The 23,695-nt window shown below is 45.9% G+C and overlaps 1 protein-coding gene and 1 long non-coding RNA gene across 5 annotated transcripts in view; one reads left to right on the top strand and one right to left on the bottom strand.

The window, feature by feature from the left end:
• Positions 1–23,695, top strand: part of LOC127596615 (uncharacterized) — a 106,209-nt gene that overhangs the window by 65,732 nt on the left and 16,782 nt on the right. The gene's annotated exons all lie outside the window — the stretch shown is intronic.
• txndc16 (thioredoxin domain containing 16) lies at positions 6,906–23,587 on the bottom strand. 2 transcript variants are annotated; one of them, XM_052059203.1, is made up of 20 exons: positions 23,180–23,587; positions 22,681–22,876; positions 22,514–22,596; positions 22,326–22,399; positions 21,466–21,540; positions 21,114–21,235; positions 19,679–19,769; positions 19,463–19,601; positions 19,182–19,351; positions 19,031–19,091; positions 17,645–17,780; positions 17,418–17,564; positions 15,985–16,044; positions 15,682–15,886; positions 13,984–14,120; positions 13,768–13,852; positions 12,779–12,920; positions 10,568–10,755; positions 8,837–9,027; positions 6,907–7,402 (listed from the first exon to the last, which is right to left on the bottom strand). In XM_052059203.1, exons 2-20 carry the CDS (start codon positions 22,838–22,840, stop codon positions 7,197–7,199), a joined length of 2,472 nt encoding a protein of 823 aa, XP_051915163.1. In that variant the 5' UTR covers positions 22,841–22,876; positions 23,180–23,587; the 3' UTR covers positions 6,907–7,196. The 2 variants fall into 2 exon arrangements, with proteins under 2 accessions (XP_051915164.1, XP_051915163.1); XM_052059204.1 differs by lacking the exons at positions 22,514–22,596; positions 22,681–22,876; positions 23,180–23,587 and having other exon boundaries at positions 6,906–7,402; positions 21,462–21,540; positions 22,326–22,343.

Genomic DNA, 23,695 nt, shown 5'->3' with positions numbered 1-23,695 from the left:
GATGTGTTTTGGGAGAAAATGTGCGCTCACAATGCGAATAAATCGGCGAGCTACGATTGGTTCCGAGCAGCCATTCGTATCCTGAATCCGGAGTTGTATCAGCAGAGACGCGGTCTGAAAATATGACAGCAGTTGAGGGCAAATCTCCACCTCAGTGACATGTCTGACTCACACCATGCGAGAAGACAAAAACATTTTTTAAAAAATCCCAGGCTAGGCTTTAACTCAGAAGAAACACTTTGGTGAGTCACCGATGTCTTGGGTAATAAACCAGTGACTCGAGGGCATGTTGCACTTTCAATTACGGTAGTGTTTCCCAAACGTCTCTATTTATTAACAGTTTTTTTTTAAATGAGAAAAATCACACATTAAAAAAAGAAAAAAAATCATAATCATTTTTAAAATTGTTTTTGATCAAAAATCCAACAGGACGCCCGAAAATGGGTGCACACATATACATATGTCATGTTCGTCTTTTTAAAAAAAATCTAAGGAAAACGAAACTAAAGCTCTTTTTTCGTTGTTCGCTATCTGTCTATCTGTTCACGACTCGGACACGGACAAGTAGGACAGAATAGTAAAAAGACGATGCTTTCCAAGGCATATACTCAAGAAGAAAACGAGAAACGATGACAACAGCTAGCGCGAAACCATGAGGTCTTCACAGGACTAGGTACTTCCGGTTTGTGTTACCAAAATTAAAGTGCCGTAGAATCTAACCAAATACGCAACATGACAAGGTACTTCCGGTTTGTTCTGCCAAAATTAAAGTCCCCCCCAAATATAACTACAAACGGAACATGACAATATAAGATATCCTTTATTTGTCCCACACTGGGGAAATTTGCAGTCGTACAAATTTACATCTTAATAGCTTGATAATAAGGAAATCATGATGATCTTGTCGAAATTAAAACGATTTGATGGCAACAGGTGGATACGCAGGTTAACTGTCCCATCTGCCTACAAATGGAAGAGCATTCAATTCTTCTTCCTGCTAGCATTGACAGATGAAGAGAAGCTAACGGGGGAAAAAACAAAAAAAAATCATCATCAAAAACCTGCTCCAAAACTTTCCAAAATGCTGCAATGAATTGTCGTGTTGCTTCCTGGTTGCACATTCTTGAGCGCATGTGGGCGTGTGCTCGTGGAAGTCCTGTCAGAACTGGTTGTAAGTCACCCCGGGACAGCCTCCAGCAATCAAGCTCTCATTTTATGACTCATTGGCCAGACTTATGAGTTTCAAAAGATCTAACACCCCAATTTTGGCGATGAATTGGCTTCATTAACACTGCAAAGAGGGGTGTGACGAGACATTTATTTTATCGATGTATCGATATGTCCGCCCTGTTGGACTTGATTACATCAGTGCTGGCCACACATCAACACAGATGAGAGCATTTTGAGATTTTCAGCGGTACGTACGCGAATTTCTCAGTTGTGCCTGTGTGAGAGGCAACCCTGAATTCCATCCCCCGGAAAAAGGAGCTTGCTGACCAAATCGTACATGAGAAGACAAAAGGAGGCACAGAGAGGAGGAAGTTTTCCATCCTGCGGCCTCATAAAAGGAAATATATACACTTTCATGTACACACGCCGGCCCCGACATGCCATCACAATCTGATCGGAGGACCTTCTGAGAGAGTCCCCACAAGGAGCCAGTGTGTAAACTTCTCATAGGAAAGTCCAAGCGGTGATCCAAGGAAACGTTGCTGTGAGAGCAACCGCGCATTTTAAGAGTCTGGCTGTTCATTGCGGGCAGCCGAAGGCTCACCTGTGCAATCGTGATGTCGTGTTAGTCAGCATCTCGGGGGGCTTGGTGAACGTTTAGCCGAGATGCCGGAAAATGGAAGTCAAAACAAATATCGTTTAAAACGAATTCAATCCACCACAGAACTTCCTTTCACGCGCAGTACTTGACTTTTTAATGCAATACCTAATGCATGAACCCCTGAGCCGTCTCTCGTTTCCTTAATAAGTAAGTGAAGATCCGGCTAGTGCAGAGGTGGGCAAACTACGGCCCGCGGGCCAAATCCGGCCTGTTGGTCTTTTTAATCCGGCCCGCCGAAGGTTGGTACACAATTAAGGTACAATGTCAACGACTGCATTCGTTTCATTTGGACTTGTAATGGTCATACAGCAGCCGTTCTCTCGTCCCTTCCCCCAGCAGCATCCGCCCTCCTACGGGAGACATCGTAAACCGAGTGATTGACAGACGGTGGGGTAAAGTCTAAACCCGTGATTTTCAACCACTGTGCCGTGAGAAATCATCACGTGCGCCAATTTCAGTTCATTGACCGTAAAATTATTGATTTACTCCAAATCGTTCATCTATCGCAGTCAAGGGCAAACTACGGCCCGCGGGCCAAATCCGGCCCGTCGGTCTTTTTAATTCGGCCCGCCGAAGGTTGGTACACAATTAAGTTTCAATGTCAACGACTGCATTCGTTTCATTTGGACTTGTAATGACAGGCATTTCAACGCCAGGTGGCGCAGTTACTTGAAGTTGCAGAGCATAGGGAGGAAGGGGGAGACGATATGGAAGCCCGTGGTAGCGCCGAGTCAAGCAAATCCCGTTCGATACGACGGAATAATGTACTCTTAAAGTCTGAAAAATGTGCCAAAAAAATGCTAAATACTGCTTTTTAAATAAAGAAATCCAATTAATATTACTGGGCGGCCCGGTAGTCCAGTGGTTAGCACGTCGGCTTCACAGTGCAGAGGTACCGGGTTCGATTCCAGCTCCGGCCTCCCTGTGTGGAGTTTGCATGTTCTCCCCGGGCCTGCGTGGGTTTTCTCCGGGTGCTCCGGTTTCCTCCCACATTCCAAAAACATGCGTGGCAGGCTGATTGAACACTCTAAATTGTCCCTAGGTGTGAGTGTGAGTGCGAATGGTTGTTCGTTTCTGTGTGCCCTGCGATTGGCTGGCAACCGATTCAGGGTGTCCCCCGCCTACTGCCCGAAGACAGCTGGGATGGGCTCCAGCACCCCCCGCGACCCTCGTGAGGATCAAGCGGCTTGGAAGATGAATGAATGAATGAATGAATGAATTAATATTACCTCAAATTTAGTTCACCCTTTTGATCCGGCCCTCCATAATATTTTCTGGTTCTCATGTGGCCCTATGCAAAAAAAATAATTGCCCACCCCTGGGCTAGACAAATTGCGCCATTTGAGTCCCGGAAATATCATCGCCATGGGACTTGAGCATTACGCACATGCTACGGTTTGACTCCCAAATGCCTCTGTGTCATTGCTCCGGATGGAGATCCGATTGCTCGATGAGAGTTCCGTGTCCTAGTGGCTGATGACGACGGTTATTATCGGAATTATCATTACGGATGATTCGATGCGTAACTTCTTGATTGATGCCACGGCCTGCTCTGATTGCTCCAAAATGAATAAACACGCTTTGCCTGGGGAATAAGTCGGACTGATGAACGGCTCGACGATGCAGGACGGAGCCGTTCGGAGACATGAGCCAACCAAGCAGGTGCTAGTCGGAGACACTGCTGTCGAGTTATAAATACAAATCACAGTTAAGTTTTAATTTGCGCAACAACCGGTTTGTTTTCCTCACGCCGTCTGACTTCACGGCTAATGCAGGGTGTCCCATTTTGTGCTTTCGAGTCTCCGAAGAGCAGCAGGAATGCTGACCTTTACTCATCCCCTGTTCTGCTTGTTTTCTTTATTTTTTACATAGTATTCAGTAAAAAAATATCTTCATTCTATTTTTACCAGCAAACTTACTAAGCATCAGGGAAACCTCAATCGGACTGGGAAAGCAATCTTTCTTTTTTACAGGAAATTCCATCATCAAAGTTAGCGGATGGATCCAACGCTCTTCCCAGAAGATGTCCCGTGTAATCAGTTAAGATCAGCTGTTGGATCAATTTTATATACGAGCCAGATGTGCTGCGATGACTGCTAAAGTTGATAAGAGGATGGAGACATTTTGGATGCGGCGGCCAGGATACGATACGACAAATATATTGATCGTTTTGCTATCGCTAGAACGTTTAGCAGCTATTAAACAAAGTGCCTGGACAAATGTTAACCAAACATTGACAACATTCATTCATTCATTCATCTTCCGTACCGCTTGATCCTCACTAGGGTCGCGGGGGGTGCTGGAGCCCATCCCAGCCGTCTGCGGGCAGTAGGCGGGGGACACCCTGAATCGGTTGCCAGCCAATCGCAGGACACACATAGACGAACAACCATCCACGCTCACACTCACACCCAGGGACAATTTAGAGTGTCCAGTTACCCTACCAAGCATGTTTTTTTTGGAATGTGGGAGAAAACCGGAGCACCCGGAGAAAACCCACGCAGGCCCAGGGAGAACATGCAAACTCCACACAGGGAGGCCGGAGCTGGAATCGAACCCGGTACCTCTGCACTGTGAAGCCAACGTGCTAACCACTGGACTACCGGGCCGCATTGACAACATGTTAAGTTTATTAAACAGAAATGACATTTGTGTCAGTGACGTCTGAGCCACCGTTGACCTATCACAGCGTTTTGTTGTTGCCGTCAAGGTTGTTCCGCTAGCATGCTAATGTTGCGAAGGCAAAAGGGACAGCAGGCGCCTCTGGTTTACCAAGTCACTCACCGAGTATTGTCACACACGGTGTAATAATAGTCATTTTTAACGATTCCCAGCGGGCATACCGCAGGAGTAAGTAAAAGGGAGAGGAAGTCGGCTCATGCTAGCAAAACCCAGATGCTAGCAAACAAATCCTTTTTCTGGGAAGATTTGCTTCCCATGTTTTACCATTCAAGTGGGAAATGTTAACCATCAAAAGGAAATGTTTCAACACTTACTGAAGGCAACGGAGCTTTGTGAATGACCACCAACTGGGTCCCAAAGTGGCAGCCCGGTAGTCCAGTGGTTAGCACGTGGGCTTCACAGTGCAGAGGTACCGGGTTCGATTCCAGCTCCGGCCTCCCTGTGTGGAGTTTGCATGTTCTCCCCGGGCCTGCGTGGGTTTTCTCCGGGTGCTCCGGTTTCCTCCCACATTCCAAAAAACATGCGTGGCAGGCTGATTGAACACTCTAAATCAGGCATGTCCAAAGTCCGGCCCGCGGGCCAAATCCGGCCCGCGGTCAAATTTCATCCGGCCCTCGGCCCCTGTCATAAAATCAGTGCCGTCTGGCCCGCAGGTTGGGCGCAATGGAACACGTGTTGCATTGACTGAGGTCTCGTAGACTGGTGAGTGATGTTTCATAGAGTACTGCTTCCCTCTAGTGGCTAAATGAGTCATAGCATTCACTAAATGAGTAATAGCATTTAGACACTAGAGGGCATCACTCACGAGTTAACAAGACATCACTCCGTGTTTATATTGACTGATATGTCATATTTCAAATGATCCTTGCAGTTGTGGATATGTGTATTGCTTGTTCATTTCCCTGTTGTTCGAGTCAAAGGTTTTGTGACTATTGAAAAGTCATGGTGATACATTTTATGTTTCAAATCAATCAATTTGCACTCAGGAGACTTCTGTTTAAGAAAAAGTCAAGTGAATAAGCAGTTGCATGTGATATACCTGTTTCAAATGAACCAAAAGAAATTCTTAAGATTGTTGAAATTAAAATAAAAATGGAAATGTGAAACAGACTGGCTTACTAAAATTTGTTGAACAATATTGTTGTTCAATGTAAAGAATGTCAGCCAAGGTCGGCCCCCCGACATTTTACCACATAAAATCTGGCCCCCTTGGCAAAAAGTTTGGACACCCCTGCTCTAAATTGTCCCGAGGTGTGAGTGTGAGTGCGAATGGTTGTTCGTTTCTGTGTGCCCTGCGGACTACCGGGCCGCCCATTGTGTATTCAATCAAGTAAATATTTTACCTGCCTATTTGTAAAAATGTGCGAATCCGGTTCATTAGCATACAAAGTAGCGCTTTTCCCTGCTCCATTGTTAGTGACGTCGCGGCTATATTTAGGGACGATTTATTAATGACCATTTCTCCAAGTGCCTGCAGCTGCACACAAGGTGATTTGGGTAATTGCACGGGTCTGCCTCACATAAATCTTTCAGTCAGAGGCAGACAAAGCACGTTTCTAATTTCAGTCTCTCTGGACTGACTGTGGCAACTGCCATAGACGACAAGCACAAATTGTGAGAATCGCAGCTCAGAATTGAATCCCTCTCTTGTAACAAAACCCAGAGCAAAAAGCACCCTACCCCAAGAACTGGCCCACCCGCACAATGGAAAAAAATCCGCCTCGAGACTGATACTTAAGTTTTAAGGTCAGCAGTGGCCCACTCCACAACAGGAAACATATGGTGACAAAATCGAGCATAAACGTGGAGACTTTTGTATAGCTCATATATTCGATTGTGCAAGCGTTTCTAATGGTGCGGCCGGAGTCTGTTCTCATCCGACCCTTCAGCACTCGCTGAACTTGAGCGTGAGCTAGCGAGCTTGAACCCTGACATCATTAGGGAGAAATCTCATTTAGGACTGCTTCACTTCAAATCTGTCAAAAATAATAATAACAGCAACAGGAAAATACGTTTCAGGCATCACTGGTGATTTCCTTGTGATTCATAAAGTTATGCATGCAGGCTCCCACTATAGGTACGATAAAAAAAAAAAATGGTCGTGACCGAAAGAACGAGATCCCGGATACAAGCGGCCGAAATGAGTTTTCTCCGCAGGGTGTCCGGGCTCTCCCTTAGAGATAAGGTGAGAAGCTCAGTCATCCGGAGGGGCTCAGAGTCGAGCCGCTTCTCCTCCACATCGAGAGGAGCCAGATGAGGTGGCTTGGGCATCTGATTCGGATGCCTCCTGAGCGCCTCCCCGGTGAGGTGTTTCGGTCATGTCCCACCGGGAGGAGACCTCGAGGAAGACCCAGGACACGCTGGAGAGACTATGTCACCCAGCTTGCCTGGGAACGACTCTGGACCCCCCCGGGGAGAGCTGGAAGAAGTAGCTAGGGAGCGGGAAGTCTGGGCTGTTGCCCCCGCGACCCGGCCCCGGATAAGCGGTAGATGATGGATGGATGGAGTTCAGTAGTATATAACTTCTAAGTACAATAGACAATCAGACTTAGGGTGGAGAGACTGGGTGCACCTTCGATTGCTAATTTCGGTGCAATTCGACCCCAGTCCAATTATGTGCCAGCCACTGCACTACCAAATGACCCACGTTACGATTTTAAAAAAATAATCTCCGAATCATTTTTCATAATTCTGAGTGATGCGGCGTGCGGTAAGAGGAATCTGCCGTTGGTTCCTCCGCGGTCGACTGTGCCTCATCCACCTCCTCTTCTCCGTCGTCGTCCCGTTGAGGAACGCGCTGCTTGGCAAAGCCGGGCTCCTCCTCATCCATGATTTTCAGAAAGTCATAAAACTCGACAGAGGGAGGCCAGTCATCATTCCCCAACATGCCTATAGACCGAGACCAATGACTCAATTGAATCTAAAGTAGGAGATCATTCAAAAATTGGTGCCACGGTAAGCCAAAATCATATTCAAAATAGACAGTCCTGAGTTGGCATTTCTATTCCAAATGGCAGCCATGGAGAATGTAATGGGAAAAGTTTAAAAGTACCAGAGAACAACATCCACATGGCTTTCTAAGTATTACGAAACTGGATAGTACGGCCGGGAGCACAATACAAGGAATGTGTTGCCACACAATTATGTTCATTACGCTATTAACAACAACACATTACCCCACGTTGCCCTTAAGTGCTGAGCTCAAACTCACAGCAGGCACAACTACGGTTTTACTTTAATGGCTTTTAAAAACATTTCCGAGACATTGCAACATGCAAAGGAGCTAAATGAGGTCAGCTTTTCTGAATTCTATTTGTCTTGAGACGGTAATGAGAGAGATTTTGACTTGCAAAATACCATCTATTGTCATTGTGACAATAGTACACATTGGGAGGATAATGTTGTATCTAATCTGTGTATATATTATTAGATATATTTCCTATAGAGACAACCATGGCAGCTAGCTAGAAAGCTAGCTAGCTAGGCTAGATAGAAAGCTAGCTAGAGAGAAAGGTACCACAGCTAGTTGGCGAGATAGCCGCCTAGCTAGCTAGCGAGATAGCTAGCTAGATAGATATCTCTATCTATTAGCAAAGTGTCGGAAATAAATAATCCAGAGATAGATAGATAGATAGATAGATAGATAGATAGATAGATAGATAGATAGATAGATAGATAGATAGATAGATAGATAGATAGATAGATAGATAGATAGATAGATAGATAGATAGATAGATAGATAGATAGATAGATAGATAGATAGATAGATAGATAGATAGATAGATAGATAGATAGATAGATAGATAGATAGATAGATAGATAGATAGAAAGCTAGCTAGAGAGAAAGGTACCACAGCTAGGTGGCTAGCTGGCGAGATAGATGGATAGGTAGATAGAGTATGAATTTCCTTATGTTGAATACAAGTGTAAATAAATGTATTTGTCCAAAACTGTAAAGGACATAATTTGTTTCATCGTGTCTTTAGTTTAAGCCCCACTTCTAAAACACCTGTCCTTTAACGTTAGAGAGGTCTTTTCAAACTGGAGAAAGTGTCAACAATAATGTATTTCACAAGCATTATACATCTTCTGTGGATAAGGATTGATTGAAAGAAACTGTATCAATGAGTGACCATATGTCAAAATGCGAAACAGCAAGAGAATCATGTGGTGTAAGTTCATTCAATTCTGCATTTGGTTGTAATAGCAAACTCAGCATGACATTTTTTCCTTCAACAAGCTTTTAAAATGCACTTTCGCTTCGAGAAACTTCTCCTTTCGGAATGGATTGTCTCGCATCGTTTGGGACGTCGGGATCCTTACCTGCAGGAGACTCTTTGGCATCCTCCACTCTTTGCAGCCACTGCAAGACAGACTGGGCTGTAATGGGTGTGTTGGGTGGGTACTCATAAACTTCACGTCCAGAGGGCAAATGAGTGAGAATCAGTGCAGGAAGGGGGGGCAGAGAACCCAGATAGGAGCCCAGGACTGACATACCAGCTGGAGTGTGACCACTGCAATAGAAATGTGTTGGACTCAAAACAACAACAAAAGACTTTTGTGCCTGACTCGCTTTTTAGTCATCTCTCAGTAGTTCTCTTTTTTTAAAAGTGAACTACTGAATTAAATGAACTGTTCAACAATGTTCTAATTTACTGGATGCAACAATCGTCACGGTCCAATGACAGGGCCGCCATCATTTTTTTTGACACAATGAGTTTCTCCTTCTTTTTTCCTCGTTCAAACTAAAGACACCTCCTTGACACTAAAGACACTAAAGCCACCTTGAAAGGAAACAACATATTTCGTTCATCGGACTTCACCAAAACCCTACGAAAAATATCGCCACACGGAGGACACTACATTGGCTGTGCTGATCCAGCAATTAAGGTCGCGGGCAGACACCGTATTTGTCACCTTGGTAATAACGAGCCATAAATTCAGCCGGAGTCGAAATGAACAGAGACCAAGTCCTCCGAGGGGGGGGGGGGGCTAATGTTAAGTTAGAAAAGTAAAGCTTTTCCCAGAGGAGATTTCCACATGAGAAAGCATGCAGATTGCAGTCTACAGAGACCACAATGTGGAATTATTGGGACATTTGATGCTTAATTTTGATTTTCGTTGCCCCATCAAATGAGGGAAAGTCATGAAATATAGAGCGCAAAAAAAAAAGGCAACTATTTTTTTTTGCAAAATAAACATTGGTTTTGAAATGGTGGTCGAGTAGTTAGCACATTGGCCTCACAGTGCAAACGTCGCGCGTTCGATTCCAGGCTCTGGCCTCCCTGTGTGGAGTTTGCATGTTCTACCCGTGCATGCGTGGGTTTTCTCCGGGTGTTCCGGTTTCCTCCCACATTCCAAAAAAAAAAAACATGCTTGGTAGGGTAACTGAACGCTCTAAATTGTCCTGAGGTGCGAGTGTGAGCGTGGATGGTTGTTGGTCTCTGTGTGCCCTGCGATTGGCTGGCAAGCGGTTCAGGGTGTCCCCCCCCCCCCGCCTACTGCCCGAAGACGGCTGAGATAGGCTCCAGCAACCCCCGCCGCCCTTGTGAGGATAAAGCGGATCGGAAAATGGATGGATGGATGGTTTCAAAACATTTTTATTGGTACATCGTATTTATGCAGGAAGCATTTTTAATTCCAAAAGTATTTTAGTCATTATTATTTTCCTACATTGAAGGACAGTGTCCATCCATCCATTCTCCAAGCCGCTCATTTTCAAATTCTACATCCATGTTCAAGTCATTTGCAATATCTTTAAATATACATTTTAGGAATGAAACCTCTGCCTGGATTTCGATCAACACTTCAGCCTGCTCCGTAGACGGCAAATTTGAACGTTGGTCGCCATGCTGCTATTTTGAGGGCCTGCTATTTTTTTTAACGTTTATTTTAAAGGTTTAGCTAAGTGTAAAAAAAATATATATATATTAGCGGGGGTTTGTATGAAAATTTTAAAGATTAAGGTCCAATAGGCACGCACGCTAACAAACACAATTAGCAAAGTGTCGGTCAATAAATAATCCGGAATGTTTTGGTGTAAATACGGCATACAGGTGGATCCAGCAGGTCAAGTAGGGCTCCATCCTGTCGCCTCCCGATTCCGGCAGCCTTTTCATCTCCTCCAGGAGCAGCGTGTTCTGCCTCAGCCCGAGCTCGTCCTCCTCTTCTCCAACAAACAACAAGAGAAGAGCTTTTCCCAGGCTCAGTAAGGACGGCAGGTTTTCCACGGTCAGTTCAGGCTGACGATACAACAGAGGGGGGGGGGGGGGGGGGGGGGGGGGGGGACAAACAAATTCATTGATTCATTCATTCATTCATCTTCCGAGCCGCTTGATCCTCACCAGGGTCGCGGGGGGTGCTGGAGCCTATCCCAGCTGTCTCCGGGCAGTAGGCGGGGGACACCCTGAATCGGGTGCCAGCCAATCGCAGGGCACACAGACACGAACAACCAACCACGCTCACACTCACACCTAGGGACAATTTAGAGCGTTCAATCAACCTGCCACGCATGTTTTTGGAATGTGGGAGGAAACCGGAGCACCCGGAGAAAACCCACGCAGGCCCGGGGAGAACATGCAAACTCCACACAGGGAGGCCGGAGCTGGAATCGAACCCGGTACCTCTGCACTGTGAAGCCGAAGTGCTAACCACTAGACTACCGGGCCGCAATTTAGAGCGTTCAATCAACCTGCCACGCATGTTTTTGGAATGTGGGAGGAAACCGGAGCACCCGGAGAAAACCCACGCAGGCCCGGGGAGAACATGCAAACTCCACACAGGGAGGCCGGAGCTGGAATCGAACCCGGTACCTCTGCACTGTGAAGCCGACGTGCTAACCACTGGACTATCGGGCCGCCTGGACAAACAAATATTCAATGAAATGATTCATGTCGTCATAACCTTGTTTCCACAAATGGTGTTTGTAATCTGCGGCTTGGAGCTCATAGCGCATCTTAACTCGCTTCCGAAAAGTTGCAATGCTGCACATGTCTCTTCTGCAACAAATGTTCTGTGTATTTCATATCTCGCGTACATTGCGGATCCCGGCATTGCAAACCACGGCTGTTCACAGGTGGCATCCTGCCTTTGTGACAAACTGACCACAAGCGGAATATTGCCACTTCATCAGAGCAGCGAAAAGATTTTACTGACGGTGTCAAAGGGGCTACAATAGCCGCAATATTGGGCTCCGCCTACCAAGGACGTACTTGGACGTCTACGTTTTTTTTTTTGCGTCAGAGGGGAGGAGGGTCTGATGCAATCTGTGAATGAGAATAAGCCGTTTGTATTGTAAATCATGTAAAAAAAAGCGACCAGTAGGTGGCAGTGGTGCCTCACGTGCTTGAAATGCATGCTTTTACAAAAAGCTCTTTTTTTCCGTTTTTTTGCCCAGGAATCGCCATTTTCATGAAACTTAGCCATTTTGTAATAGAAAGCGGACGTTGTATCGGTCTGTCATGGTGAAGAAGGAGCTGAGCCAAAGGGCGAAGCTCTCAATTTACCGGTCGATCTACGTCCCAACCCTCATCTATGGTCACGAGCTATGAGTCTTGACCGAAAGAACGAGATCCCGGATACAAGCGGCTGAAATGAGTTTCCTCCGCAGGGTGTCCGGGCTCTCCCTTAGAGATAAGGTGAGAGGCTCGGTCATCCGGGAGGGGCTCAGAGTCGAGCCGCTTCTCCTCCACATCGAGAGGAGCCAGATGAGGTGGCTTGGGCATCTGATTCGGATGCCTCCTGAGCGCCTCCCTGGTGAGGTGTTCCGGGCATGTCCCACCGGGAGGAGACCCCGAGGAAGACCCAGGACACGCTGGAGAGACTATGTCACCCAGCTTGCCTGGGAACGACTCGGGATCCCCCGGGGAGAGCTGGACGAAGTAGCTAGGGAGAGGGAAGTCTGGGCTTCCCTGCTAAAGCTGTTGCCCCCGCGACCCGGCCCCGGATAAGCGGTAGATGATGGATGGATGGATGGTAATAGAACAAACATTTTTTTTTTCTGCCGAGTCCAAACTTTATTTTGGTAGGCTCCATCGTTATATCGCATAAGAACCAAATATTCTGTGGGCCGTGCAAGATCAGTCAAAATCCAGTCAAACGCTGGGATTGAGGGCGTTGCTCCAGTGAAAATGGCTGCGATTGAATGACTAAAGGCCCTGATGAGGTACCATCTTCCGAGGCTACGGTTTAATACGAGCCCATCACTCCCAAAGAGCTTCAAACGTTCTTCATAAAGATTCTTCAACGTTGGAACTTAAAACTTACCAAAGGATGTAGCAGCGCCGCATCAACGTGGGAAACCAACTCATCTGCGGAGGTGAACTGTGACAACGCGGTGGGCGGGGCGTGTCGCTTCCAAGACGGAAACACTAAAACTGCAGGGAGGCTGACAGAGAGGTCGGCGGCCCTAAAAAGCACATTTGGAGAGCACACACACACACACACACACAAAATATACAGTATTTCACAAAATTGACTCCGCCCATTTTCTGAGCTACTGACTGCTTAAACAACTTTACAAATAAAATAAAGTAGCGCTTATCTAACAATGTAAATTCACAGTTTCCTCAAAATACCTCAACCATCAACACTGTCTGAATTTCTGGCAACAAAAGTGAGTATAGCCCGAAGTGAAAATGTCCGAATTGAGGACTTTTAGTTGTTCCCGTACACCAGGCATGTCCAAAGTCCGGCCCGCGGGCTAAATCCGGCCCGCGGTCGAATTTCATCCGGCCCTCGGCCCCCGTCATAAAGTCAGTGCCGTCTGGCCCGCAGGTTGGGCGCAATGTAACACGTGTTGCATTGACTGAGGTCTCGTCGACTGGTGAGTGATGTTTCATAGAGTACTGCTTCCCTCTAGTGGCTAAATGAGTAATAGCATTCACTAAATGAGGAATAGCATTTAGACACTAGAGGGCATCACTCACGAGTTAACAAGACATCACTCCGTGTTTATATTGACTGATATGTCATATTTCAAATTCCTGTTTCAAATGAACCAAAAGAAATTCTTAAGATTGTTGAAATTAAAATAAAAATGGAAATGTGAAACAGACTGGCTTACTAAAATTTGTTGAACAATATTGTTGTTGAATGTAAAGAATGTCAGCCACGGTCGGCCCCCCGACATTTTACCACATAAAATCTGGCCCCCTTGGCAAAAAGTTTGGACACCCCTGCCGTACACTGACTATTTTCTTGTCGATGTCTATGTGATGGCGGCATACTCAAAGAAAATACTTCTCAGTGCCTACCATTCCTGTGCCAGCACGTCTGTCAGCATCGCACTCAGCACCCTCCCTCGCAACGACTTTGCCGCTTCATTAAAAACGGACGCATCTGCCAACAAAACGGCAGAAACACCCATCGCTTCACACAAACTCATCAACCCATCATTTCGCTCTCTCACATTTCAGCCGAGACTTTTAGAACGGAATTTTCCAAAATGGCGTACGCAATTCATCTATTACCCGAAAGTGTCCGCATCCTAAACAGTCCGACTATTTTGTCAGGGATGTAGCCCGCTAGCTCAGGATGAGGCGTCCCGTGAAGAAATGAAGTCACTTCCTGCTGAGTCGACAGAACCCGGGGAGAGGGCGGACGGCTCCTGGATGAAGGACAATGCGCACACAGACACAAAGGGGGTGGGGGGCGGGGGGGCTGTGAAAGGTTGATTACCGTTTCCATAACACAAATTGACAAGATGACATTTCTCGGGGCCTGAAAAACGTCATCGCTTTTCTCAAATGACATCCCTTGGCAAAGACATTTAAAAAAAAGCTCAAGATGGACTCGTATTGATAGCATAGCGCAGGAAGTGAGCGGGTACGACTCCCCGTGTGGACACCGGTGTTTTCTCTCAAACCAACCCCCCCCCCCCCCGCCCCCCCGCTTTGTCCGTTTTTGCATGTTTACACACAGCTCAGCTCAGAATGTCTTTCCTGCGTGTGTTTATTTGGGGTGGTGAAGATATCTTTCATGGTCCTCATCACGCACGCGCATTTTGTGGAGTCTCCTCCTGCGTGGGGCTTTATCACAGCTGCAATGGTGGCCAAAACTAACATTCCTTTGGAATGTTGTTTTTTTTTTTCCCTCCACTTTTCTTTATCCTATCAAAAGCTCCCGAGAACGTGATCATTTTCGCTTCATCTGCGAATGACATCCGCGAACGTGAAGTTTTTAATGTTGATCATATCTTTATGGGCTTCCAACGTGCCAAACTCAAGGCTCGGGAACCAGGTCCAGACCACAAAATCTTTTTGGGTGGTCGATGAACGCAAACGGCGTGCCTCCTTCCTGTTAAGAATGAAACGGTTTGCGCGTCATGAATTTATGCTGCAGTCCAATTCGTTGTGCAGTTCCTGTTGCTGTACCTGCCTTGGCCACTAGGAGGCAGTAAACGACAGTTATTGGATTGGATTGGATACAACTTTATTGTCTAATGTGCTGTATGTGTAACATACATTTATTCATTCATCTTCCGAGCCGCTTGATCCTCACTAGGGTCGCGGGGGGTGCTGGAGCCTATCCCAGCTGTCTTCGGGCAGTAGGCGGGGGACACCCTGAATCGGTTGCCAGCCAATCGCAGGGCACACAGAAACAAACAACCATTCGCACCCACACTCACACCTAGGGACAATTTAGAGTGTTCAATCAGCCTGCCACGCATGTTTTTTTTTGGGACCTCCCGGTTTTTGGGAGGAAACCGGAGCACCCGGAGAAAACCCACGCAGGCCCGGGGAGAACACGCAAACTCCACACAGGGAGGCCGGAGCTGGAATCGAACCCGGTACCTCTGCACTGTGAAGCCGACGTGCTAACCACTGGACTACCGGGCCGCCTGTGTAACATACAGCACAGATAAAATTTCTTCCCCCTCAACATAATGCCGACAAAAGGGAAAAAACGACTAAATCCGATGCTATAATTTTCATCGTTTTTCAGAGGATGAATAATAAACTTGGAATCATTTTAGCCACATTTTAACTCTATTTTCAGAGCTTTCATCGAAGTTTGTCATCAAACGTGACATGAGAGCAGGGGCGTCCCATATTTTTCCCCCGAGTATCTCTTTTTTGGGGGCACGGCAAAGTCGATGAAATTTCAAATTTCACCATCCCCTTTCATTCGGCGTACAAACAAAGAAAGGTCAAAGAGTAAAATCTCACAGTAAAATAAAGCGAAGCAGCGGCTCACATCCCAACATTCCTCGGTACACCTGAATGGGCTCGTGAGGGCGGAGTAGCAGGACACTTGGAAATGCGGTGATTGGCTGGAACGAGATGGGGCGGGAGCCGACTGGCCGAGCAGCGCAGAGGTCAGTCCATTCGCCGCAATCCACTGCGCTCAGGTGAACGTCAACGACGCCAGCATCTGTAAATGCGGCAATAAAAAAAAAAAAAGCGTTGACACCATTTACGTAGAAGAGAGTTTAAAAATAAAATGGCAGACTGTCGGCAAGTAGTGATTACCTGCAAGCCTCTGGGCCACTTCTGTAAACGAGCTGAGGAAGGCCATTGAAACAGCGTCCCCTGGTGGTAGCATTAGAAACTACAGTGAATAAAATGGACATGCAGTGGTACCTCTACTTAAGAACGTCTCTTCAGACGAAATTTTCAAGAAACGAAAACGCCTGAACAGGAAAATATTGCCTCTTGTTACAAAAGGTAAAAAATACAGTGACTGGAAGTGCGCATTTGAATGTGAATGCTTGTTTGTTTGTGACTGACTGGTGACCAATCAAGAGTAATCTGCCTGTTGCCTTAAAAAAAAAACAACAACAATCATGTCGCTTTCAAGTCGTAACATATCTATAGGGTCAAATTGAGTTACTCTTCATGACATTTTACTGCCATGTCGCAATTGACACAATTTTAGATTATAAGTCTTGAACATTTTCTGACACTTTCATCCATCCATCCATCATCTACCGCTTATCCGGGGCCGGGTCACGGGGGCAACCGCTTTAGGATGGAAGCCCAGACTTCCCTCTCCCTAGCTACTTCGTCCAGCTCTCCCCAGGTTATCCCGAGACGTTCCCAGGCCAGCTGGGTGACATAGTCTCTCCAGCGTGTCCTGGGTCTTCCCCGGGGTCTCCTCCCGGTGGGACATGCCCGGAACACCTCACCGGGGAGGCGCTCAGGAGGCATCCGAATCAGATGCCCAAGCCACCTCATCTGGCTCCTCTCGATGTGGAGGAGAAGCGGCTCGACTCTGAGCCCCTCCCGGATGACCGAGCTTCTCACCTTATCTCTAAGGGAGAGCCCGGACACCCTGCGGAGAAAACTCTTTTCGGCCGCTTGTATCCGGGATCTCGTTCTTTCGGTCACGACACTCTTTCATCTTTGTGGTCATTTTTTTCAGGGAAATTTCAAATGTGTGAAAAGTTTTAACTGATACTTAAGAGGCCACATTCCACCCTTGGTTAAATTCCCTATGAGAACAACATTTCAGGTGCCGTTGTGACTTTGTGGCCTGTTCTTGTTTTCATGTCTCGACAGGACGATGCAAACGTTTTCGTCCGCCATTAGATTAGCTGTGTATGCCATGCGATTTATCCATTTTGTGTTTATATTGCACCTAATTGAACGGTGTTTGTTTTTGTTTTTTTTCTTCTTTCTTCTTTCTACCTACATTCTTGCTGCTGGAGGCTGTAAATTTCCCCAGCGTGGGACAAATAAAGGATATCTTAACTTTTAATCTTAACGATCTTATGTACAGTAAGTACAGGTTTACAGGACGAGATGAATTCGATGAAAAAGGTACGTCACAGAAACAAAGCTAGTGGCGCCCTCTTTCTCATCCTACTGTGTGTTTTTGTCACTCTTCTAAAAAAAAATAGAGTTCCTTCTATGACGTCACACAGTGAAACGTTCAAGGACGAACGCAGAAGAGCACGACATACATTTGAGGTAGAAGAGCACCACCGTGAGGCCGCTTTGAGCTACTGCATCGGGGAAGTCGTCTGACGTCAGTTGGGTAATGGAGTCCGTGTGTACCATGTGGCCTCGATTCAGATAGACGGATGCCACAATTTCGTCTTCCAATTCCCCTGGAGAACAAAAATGAAACCGTACTCATCGTCCTTCTTCCATGGCCCCTGGGCATTCGTTCTCAATTTCTCAACCTTACCATTCGACACGTCGTCCTCAATATTACACTCTTCCCCTTCCAACTCCTCACTTTGCATTTCATCTCCCTCACGATGAAGGAAGAGCTCCAGGAGCTCGTCCGGGTTGTCTAAGGTCAAATACCTGACCTCGGGCCCCTAGTAAGTAAGGACGACACAGGCGACAAAAATCAACAAAACTGAAAACACGGCGGAGCCTTGCGAGACGAGTTTAAATCGTTGGGTGAGCATGCTCGTAACTTGAAAAACTTATTTGAAATACCGATTGAAATACCAATAATCTGTTCCAGCCTCCTGAGGAAAAAAAAAAAACCTCAATAAAATATTTGTAATCATTTTAGTGAAGCAAATTGGACAATATTGTACTTTATAAAGCCATACAGTAGTGACATAATTAAAGAGAATATAAAGAACAAAGAGTTTCTGTGACATTTTTTTGTTGTTGCTGCAATGAAATGGACATTATTCTCCTTCTGATGTGCGCACCTTTGCCAGCAGGGGGCAGTAAAATACAGATATACACTTTTTCACAACTGACTGAGAAAGATGCCTTGATATTGGTCACTTTTTATAAAGATAAAGAAAACATGCATGTAAGTGTTTTAATATTGGCTGTCTACTTGTGTTGCTGCCCAGTTTGTGTTCGAAAATCCCTTGCTGAATATGGCTCTGGCATCGCAGTAGCGGTGCAAATTTAGCCCGTTTGTGGGGTTTTGCATTTGCATTAGAGTGACAGCTAAATTACCGGTACGTGTAATTCTCTTTTGTTTTCCTTGGTATGCTTAATTTGACAACAAACTTCAACCGGGAGTGGCCATACAGAGCTCGCTTGGTATAAAGGGGGTTGAAATGATCTCGTTATATTCAAGTTAGGCGGCCCGGTAGTCCAGTGGTTAGCACGTCGGCTTCACAGTGCAGAGGTACCGGGTTCGATTCCAGCTCCGGCCTCCCTGTGTGGAGTTTGCATGTTCTCCACGGGCCTGCGTGGGTTTTCTCCGGGTGCTCCGGTTTCCTCCCACATTCCAAAAACATCCATGGCAGGATGATTGAACACTCAAAAATTTTCCCGCGTTGTGGGTGTGAGCACGGATGGTTGTTGGTCTCTGTGTGCCCTGCGATTGGCTGGCAACCGATTCAGGGTGTCCCCCGCCTACTGCCCGAAAACGGCTGGGATAGGCTCCAGCACCCCCCGCGACCCCAGTGAGGATCAAGCGGTTCGGGAAAATGGATAGATGGATGGATATTCAAGTTAAATATCTCCAATTTTTGCTCACTAATTCGTGCGAAAACAAAATGAATAAATCACCCAAACAATTTCTTTGTAAATCGCCTCACTCGTAATCAAGGCACCGCCGGTGACGGAAATATTCAATAAATCATCACCAAACCTCATCCGGCAGCCTGTAAGCAGCGTTATATTCAACCGGCGTTTTCACCGCAGGGCTCTTCCTTGAGAACACAAAGATCGAATCCATTCCCATGGTCTGATGATCACAAAAGAACCTGCAAGACGACTTGTTGATGTACCTTGTATCTTACCTGTGCACCAGCGTCATCAGGGCAACGCCCCGGAGCCTCCAGGCCAGCGCCTCGGCCGTGTCGCGGTCCAGTCGCTCCGTTTCGGAATGCGAGAACAGAAAGACCTGGGGGGTCCGGCGGTAGGGGAAGAGTGGGCTCGGAACAGCGGCGGGGTCTTTGTATACTTCCGACTGGCGACAGGGAACCAACGGAGCAGAAAAGCGCACAAAATGAATCGCGGCGCTGTCAACGATGCGTTGCTTTCCCTTTGGCGTTTTGAGAAAGCAAAGGAGCCGGGTTACCAACAGCGGCGCCTCCATCAGTTGCAGGAAGGCGTGCAGGCTGAGCGTGGACAGCGGCGTCCTCATCGGTGTCAACGGGCAGCGCTCGGAGTTGGGGGCCGCGCAGTGGAGGAACCACACGCGAGACAGCGGAGAGGATCTGCGAACGCGGAAAGGAAAAGCCTTTAAAGTCATTTCCTTCCTTGGCTAGGAGATCGGATGAGAAGACAAACATACCCCAAGTGCTTCAAGACGGGGCCTCCAGTTATGAGGATGAACTGGTGTTTCGATCCGTACACGTAAGCCGTCTCCATGACGGATCTGTGCTCTAAAGTAACGCAGACGCAACAGCTTACTGGTAATGATGGGAAAACGAAGCTTCGTGAAGCACCTGTGATACCTTTTGACACCTTTAGATGGTGCTCTTGGTTTAAATTTCAAGGTTAGTGCAATGCCAATGCAGCTTTAAACCAAGAGTGCCCTCTAGAGGAGGCCAAAACTTACTCAAGGGACAATTTAGAGCAGGGGTCCTCAAACTTTTCCCTTCTCTGATGGGGGGGCCGGTGTCAGTTTGTAACAGAAAAAGTGTGACGATCGTAGGGGATCTTAAATTTTTTTTTGTTTTCCAGAAAGCCACACATAACCAAATGACCCTTTCCAGGTTCTTGACAGGAAAAAAAAGTCAGGAAACAAAAAATAACACGATTAATGAAATAAATAAATAATTTAATAACAATAAAATAATACATAATAAATAATTAATTGATTAACTAAACTAATAAATTAATAAATTTAATTAAATAATAATAATAATAAAATTAATAAATAATAAAATAATAAAAACATTAAATAATAAATAAAAATAAATAATAACTAAATAACCCTCTGGGCAGCCCGGTAGTCCAGTGGTTAGCACGTCGGCTTCACAGTGCAGAGGTACCGGGTTCGATTCCAGCTCCGGCCTCCCTGTGTGGAGTTTGCATGTTCTCCCCGGGTCTGCGTGGGTTTTCTCCGGGTGCTCCGGTTTCCTCCCACATTCCAAAAACATGCGTAGCAGGCTGATTGGACGCTCTAAATTGTCCCTAGGTGTGAGTGTGAGTGCGAATGGTTGTTCGTTTCTGTGTGCCCTGCGATTGGCTGGCAACCGATTCAGGGTGTCCCCCGCCTACTGCCCGAAGACAGCAGGGATAGGCTCCAGCACCCCCGCGACCCTAGTGAGGATCAAGCGGCTCGGAAGATGAATGAATGAATAAATAACCCTCTCTGAGTTCTTCACAGAAAAAAACAGTGAATAAGTAATAACTAAATAACTCTCTCTGGGTTCTTCATAGAAAAAAAGAAGCCATGGAACATGAACTTTCTGTCCTGTTTCTTAACAGGTAAAACTTCAGCTCAGTTGTCAGAGCAGAATCCCTCTCACACATATGAGCAGTCTCTTAAAAGTTCTTGTGTTCCTTCCTTATCATCCTTTTGTGGTTCCAGTAGGCTTGTAGACACCGCTGTTTGCAGTTAGGAGGTTTTTGGGGCGTTTTTTTTAACACGGTGACGGGTCATTTTGACCCGAGGACAGAACATAGGCAGCGGCGCTCTCATGTACGCAGCAATGTAGCGTATGAAGTCAGCAATGTGAACCGCTACAGCGGCGTGTCCGTTTGATCAGTGACGTCCGTACCTTGTGTGCCAAGACTGCTGACATAAGCCAGCACGATGTCCTTCTTTCCTCTGACGGACTTCTCCATGACCAAGAGGTCGGCGTCCGAATGCACGTACTTGACCTCGTCACGCAAAATGGCGCTGAAGGGGGAATGTGAGAGACTGCGTTTGGTTTTTTTACGAACGTGCAGTTCAATGTTCATCGATAAATATAGCAAACTGATTTTCATCACAACAACATGATGATCAACAAAGAGGAAAAAGACTCATCAGGCTGAACAAATAAAGCACTCCAAGAAAAACAACAACAATGAAACAATTTTTTTGAATACGCACTTGTGATTAGCCTGAGGGACTGTTTGTTTACTTACAACAAGACTTCAGAGACAATGGAGTTGACGTCAAACACGGTGTCCAAATCAAAGCTCAAGAACTCCTTGCCATCCCTTCAAAAAGAGACATTTGGAGTTCAACAACAACAAACAAACACAAAATTTGACATTTACGACCTCGTTGACTGCAACCAGCGGCGAACAAGCTTGCTTGTCAACAAATATGTTTGCTAACCAACCCGTGGCTCTCTCTCAATCTTTATGCCATTCAATGGGACGACTTTATACCCGGAAAGACAGACTTAGGCTATTTTAGGAGTAACTAGTCAGACTTTACAAGTCTAGACTACATACTGGGTATTATACGTACACTCCACATACCTCAGGCATGTCCAAAGTCCGGCCCGGGGGCCAAATCCGGCCCGCGGTCGAAATTCATCCGGCCCTCGGCCCCCGTCATAAAATCAGTGCCGTCTGGCCCGCAGGTTGGGCGCAATGGAACACGTGTTGCATTGACTGAGGTCTCGTAGACTGGTGAGTGATGTTTCATAGAGTACTGCTTCCCTCTAGTGGCTAAATGAGTAATAGCATTCACTAAATGAGTAATAGCATTTAGACACTAGAGGGCATCACTCACGAGTTAACAAGACATCACTCCGTGTTTATATTGACTGATATGTCATATTTCAAATTCCTGTTTCAAATGAACCAAAAGAAATTCTTAAGATGGTTGAAATTAAAATAAAAATGGAAATGTGAAAATGACTGGCTTACTAAAATTTGTTGAACAATATTGTTGTTCAATGTAAAGAATGTCAGCCAAGGTCGGCCCCGCCCCCGACATTTTACCACATAAAATCTGGCCCCCTTGGCAAAAAGTTTGGACACCCCTGACATACCTGAAAAGAAAAGCAGTCTGCTGCACCATTTCGTTCGTGCAGTATGAGGGAACCCTCTCCTTTTTGCAGTTGATCTACAAAATAATAATAATCAATCGATAATGTTATATTGGTAGCCCTTTTAGAGATCAACAATGAGCTATTTAAAGACATCCTTGATTGTTAAGACTCATGAAATTGCGCATTACCTTGCCCACGAGTACTCCGTAATCTTTCAGAACATCTGCAGACTTTTTCAATTCCCCCAAGAAGAGAGAGACGGTTTGGGAGACTGACGACAGAGGAGAACAGGAAGAAATGATATCATTCTCGGCAGTCGGGAGCAAGCAAAGTGGTCAGTGCGGCGCAGCAATACCTTGACTCTCAAAATAGATGAAGACCATCTTCCCAGAATTGATTTTGTCATCAAAGTCCACAGCCGTAAATTCGAGCAGCAGTCCTGATGCATTGAACGTGTCTGTGCATCCAGCGGCGCTTGTGCACAGCAGCAAGAAAGCCACGCGCAGCCACATCATGGACAAGCAAGGCTGACTTGGCCTCGGCAGGAAGAACTGAAGGGAAAAAGATTTGAGAGTACTGTACTGGTGTTTGGCGTTTACTTAAATTGTAAGGAAGGCAAGAAAGAAAGACGGAAAGAATGATGTATGAATAAATGGCAGGTGTCGGGGAAGGAAGGCAGAAATAAAAAAAAGGTTACCAGAAAGAAGGCCAGAAAGGGAAAGGTCAAGATAGGTGAAAAATGTAAATGATAAAAGAACAAAAAAATGTAAAAACATATAAATAAAGAGTAATGTTAATCCGTATCGTAAAAGTGCAAAATGTAAAATGATTGGATAAAATGGTGGATAGCCTACCTGAAAAACTTTTGTTTTTCAGAGTGGGAAAAAATAGCAAGAAACCTCAGTTAATGTGAATCATGTAATGCCGAAAGCATCGCGACGTCGGCGACCTCATTCCTCGTGGCTTAAAACAGGATGAATGAACAAAATGAACCATGCCAAAATTGTGCCTCGGTTTAAAACGAAGAACTAGTGACCAGTGTACAGTATTAGCATGGTGTGCTAGCTACCGCTTAGTTCCAACGGGTTCTTTTTTTTGTTTTTGTTGTTTTTCATTTGAGACCAGGAAGACGGTCTGAAAAAGCGTCAAACCATAAATCCGTGGAAAAGCTAGTTTGATATGCTGCATTATTGTTCATCGGGAAGCGCATTGTGAAAGTAAACTCAAACATTGTGTTGTTTTGAATATGGGACACGAATACAAAGCAGTTCACATGTTATTAATAACTTCCCTGAGTACTTTTCAAAATAATATTATTTAAGTGCCCATATATGGACGTACAAAACCTGAAAAAAATGCACAAAATAAAT

The sequence above is a fragment of the Hippocampus zosterae genome, chromosome 2 (assembly GCF_025434085.1).
Source record: "Hippocampus zosterae strain Florida chromosome 2, ASM2543408v3, whole genome shotgun sequence".
NCBI lineage: Eukaryota > Metazoa > Chordata > Actinopteri > Syngnathiformes > Syngnathidae > Hippocampus > Hippocampus zosterae.
This window is presented reverse-complemented; position numbering and strand designations above follow the sequence as displayed.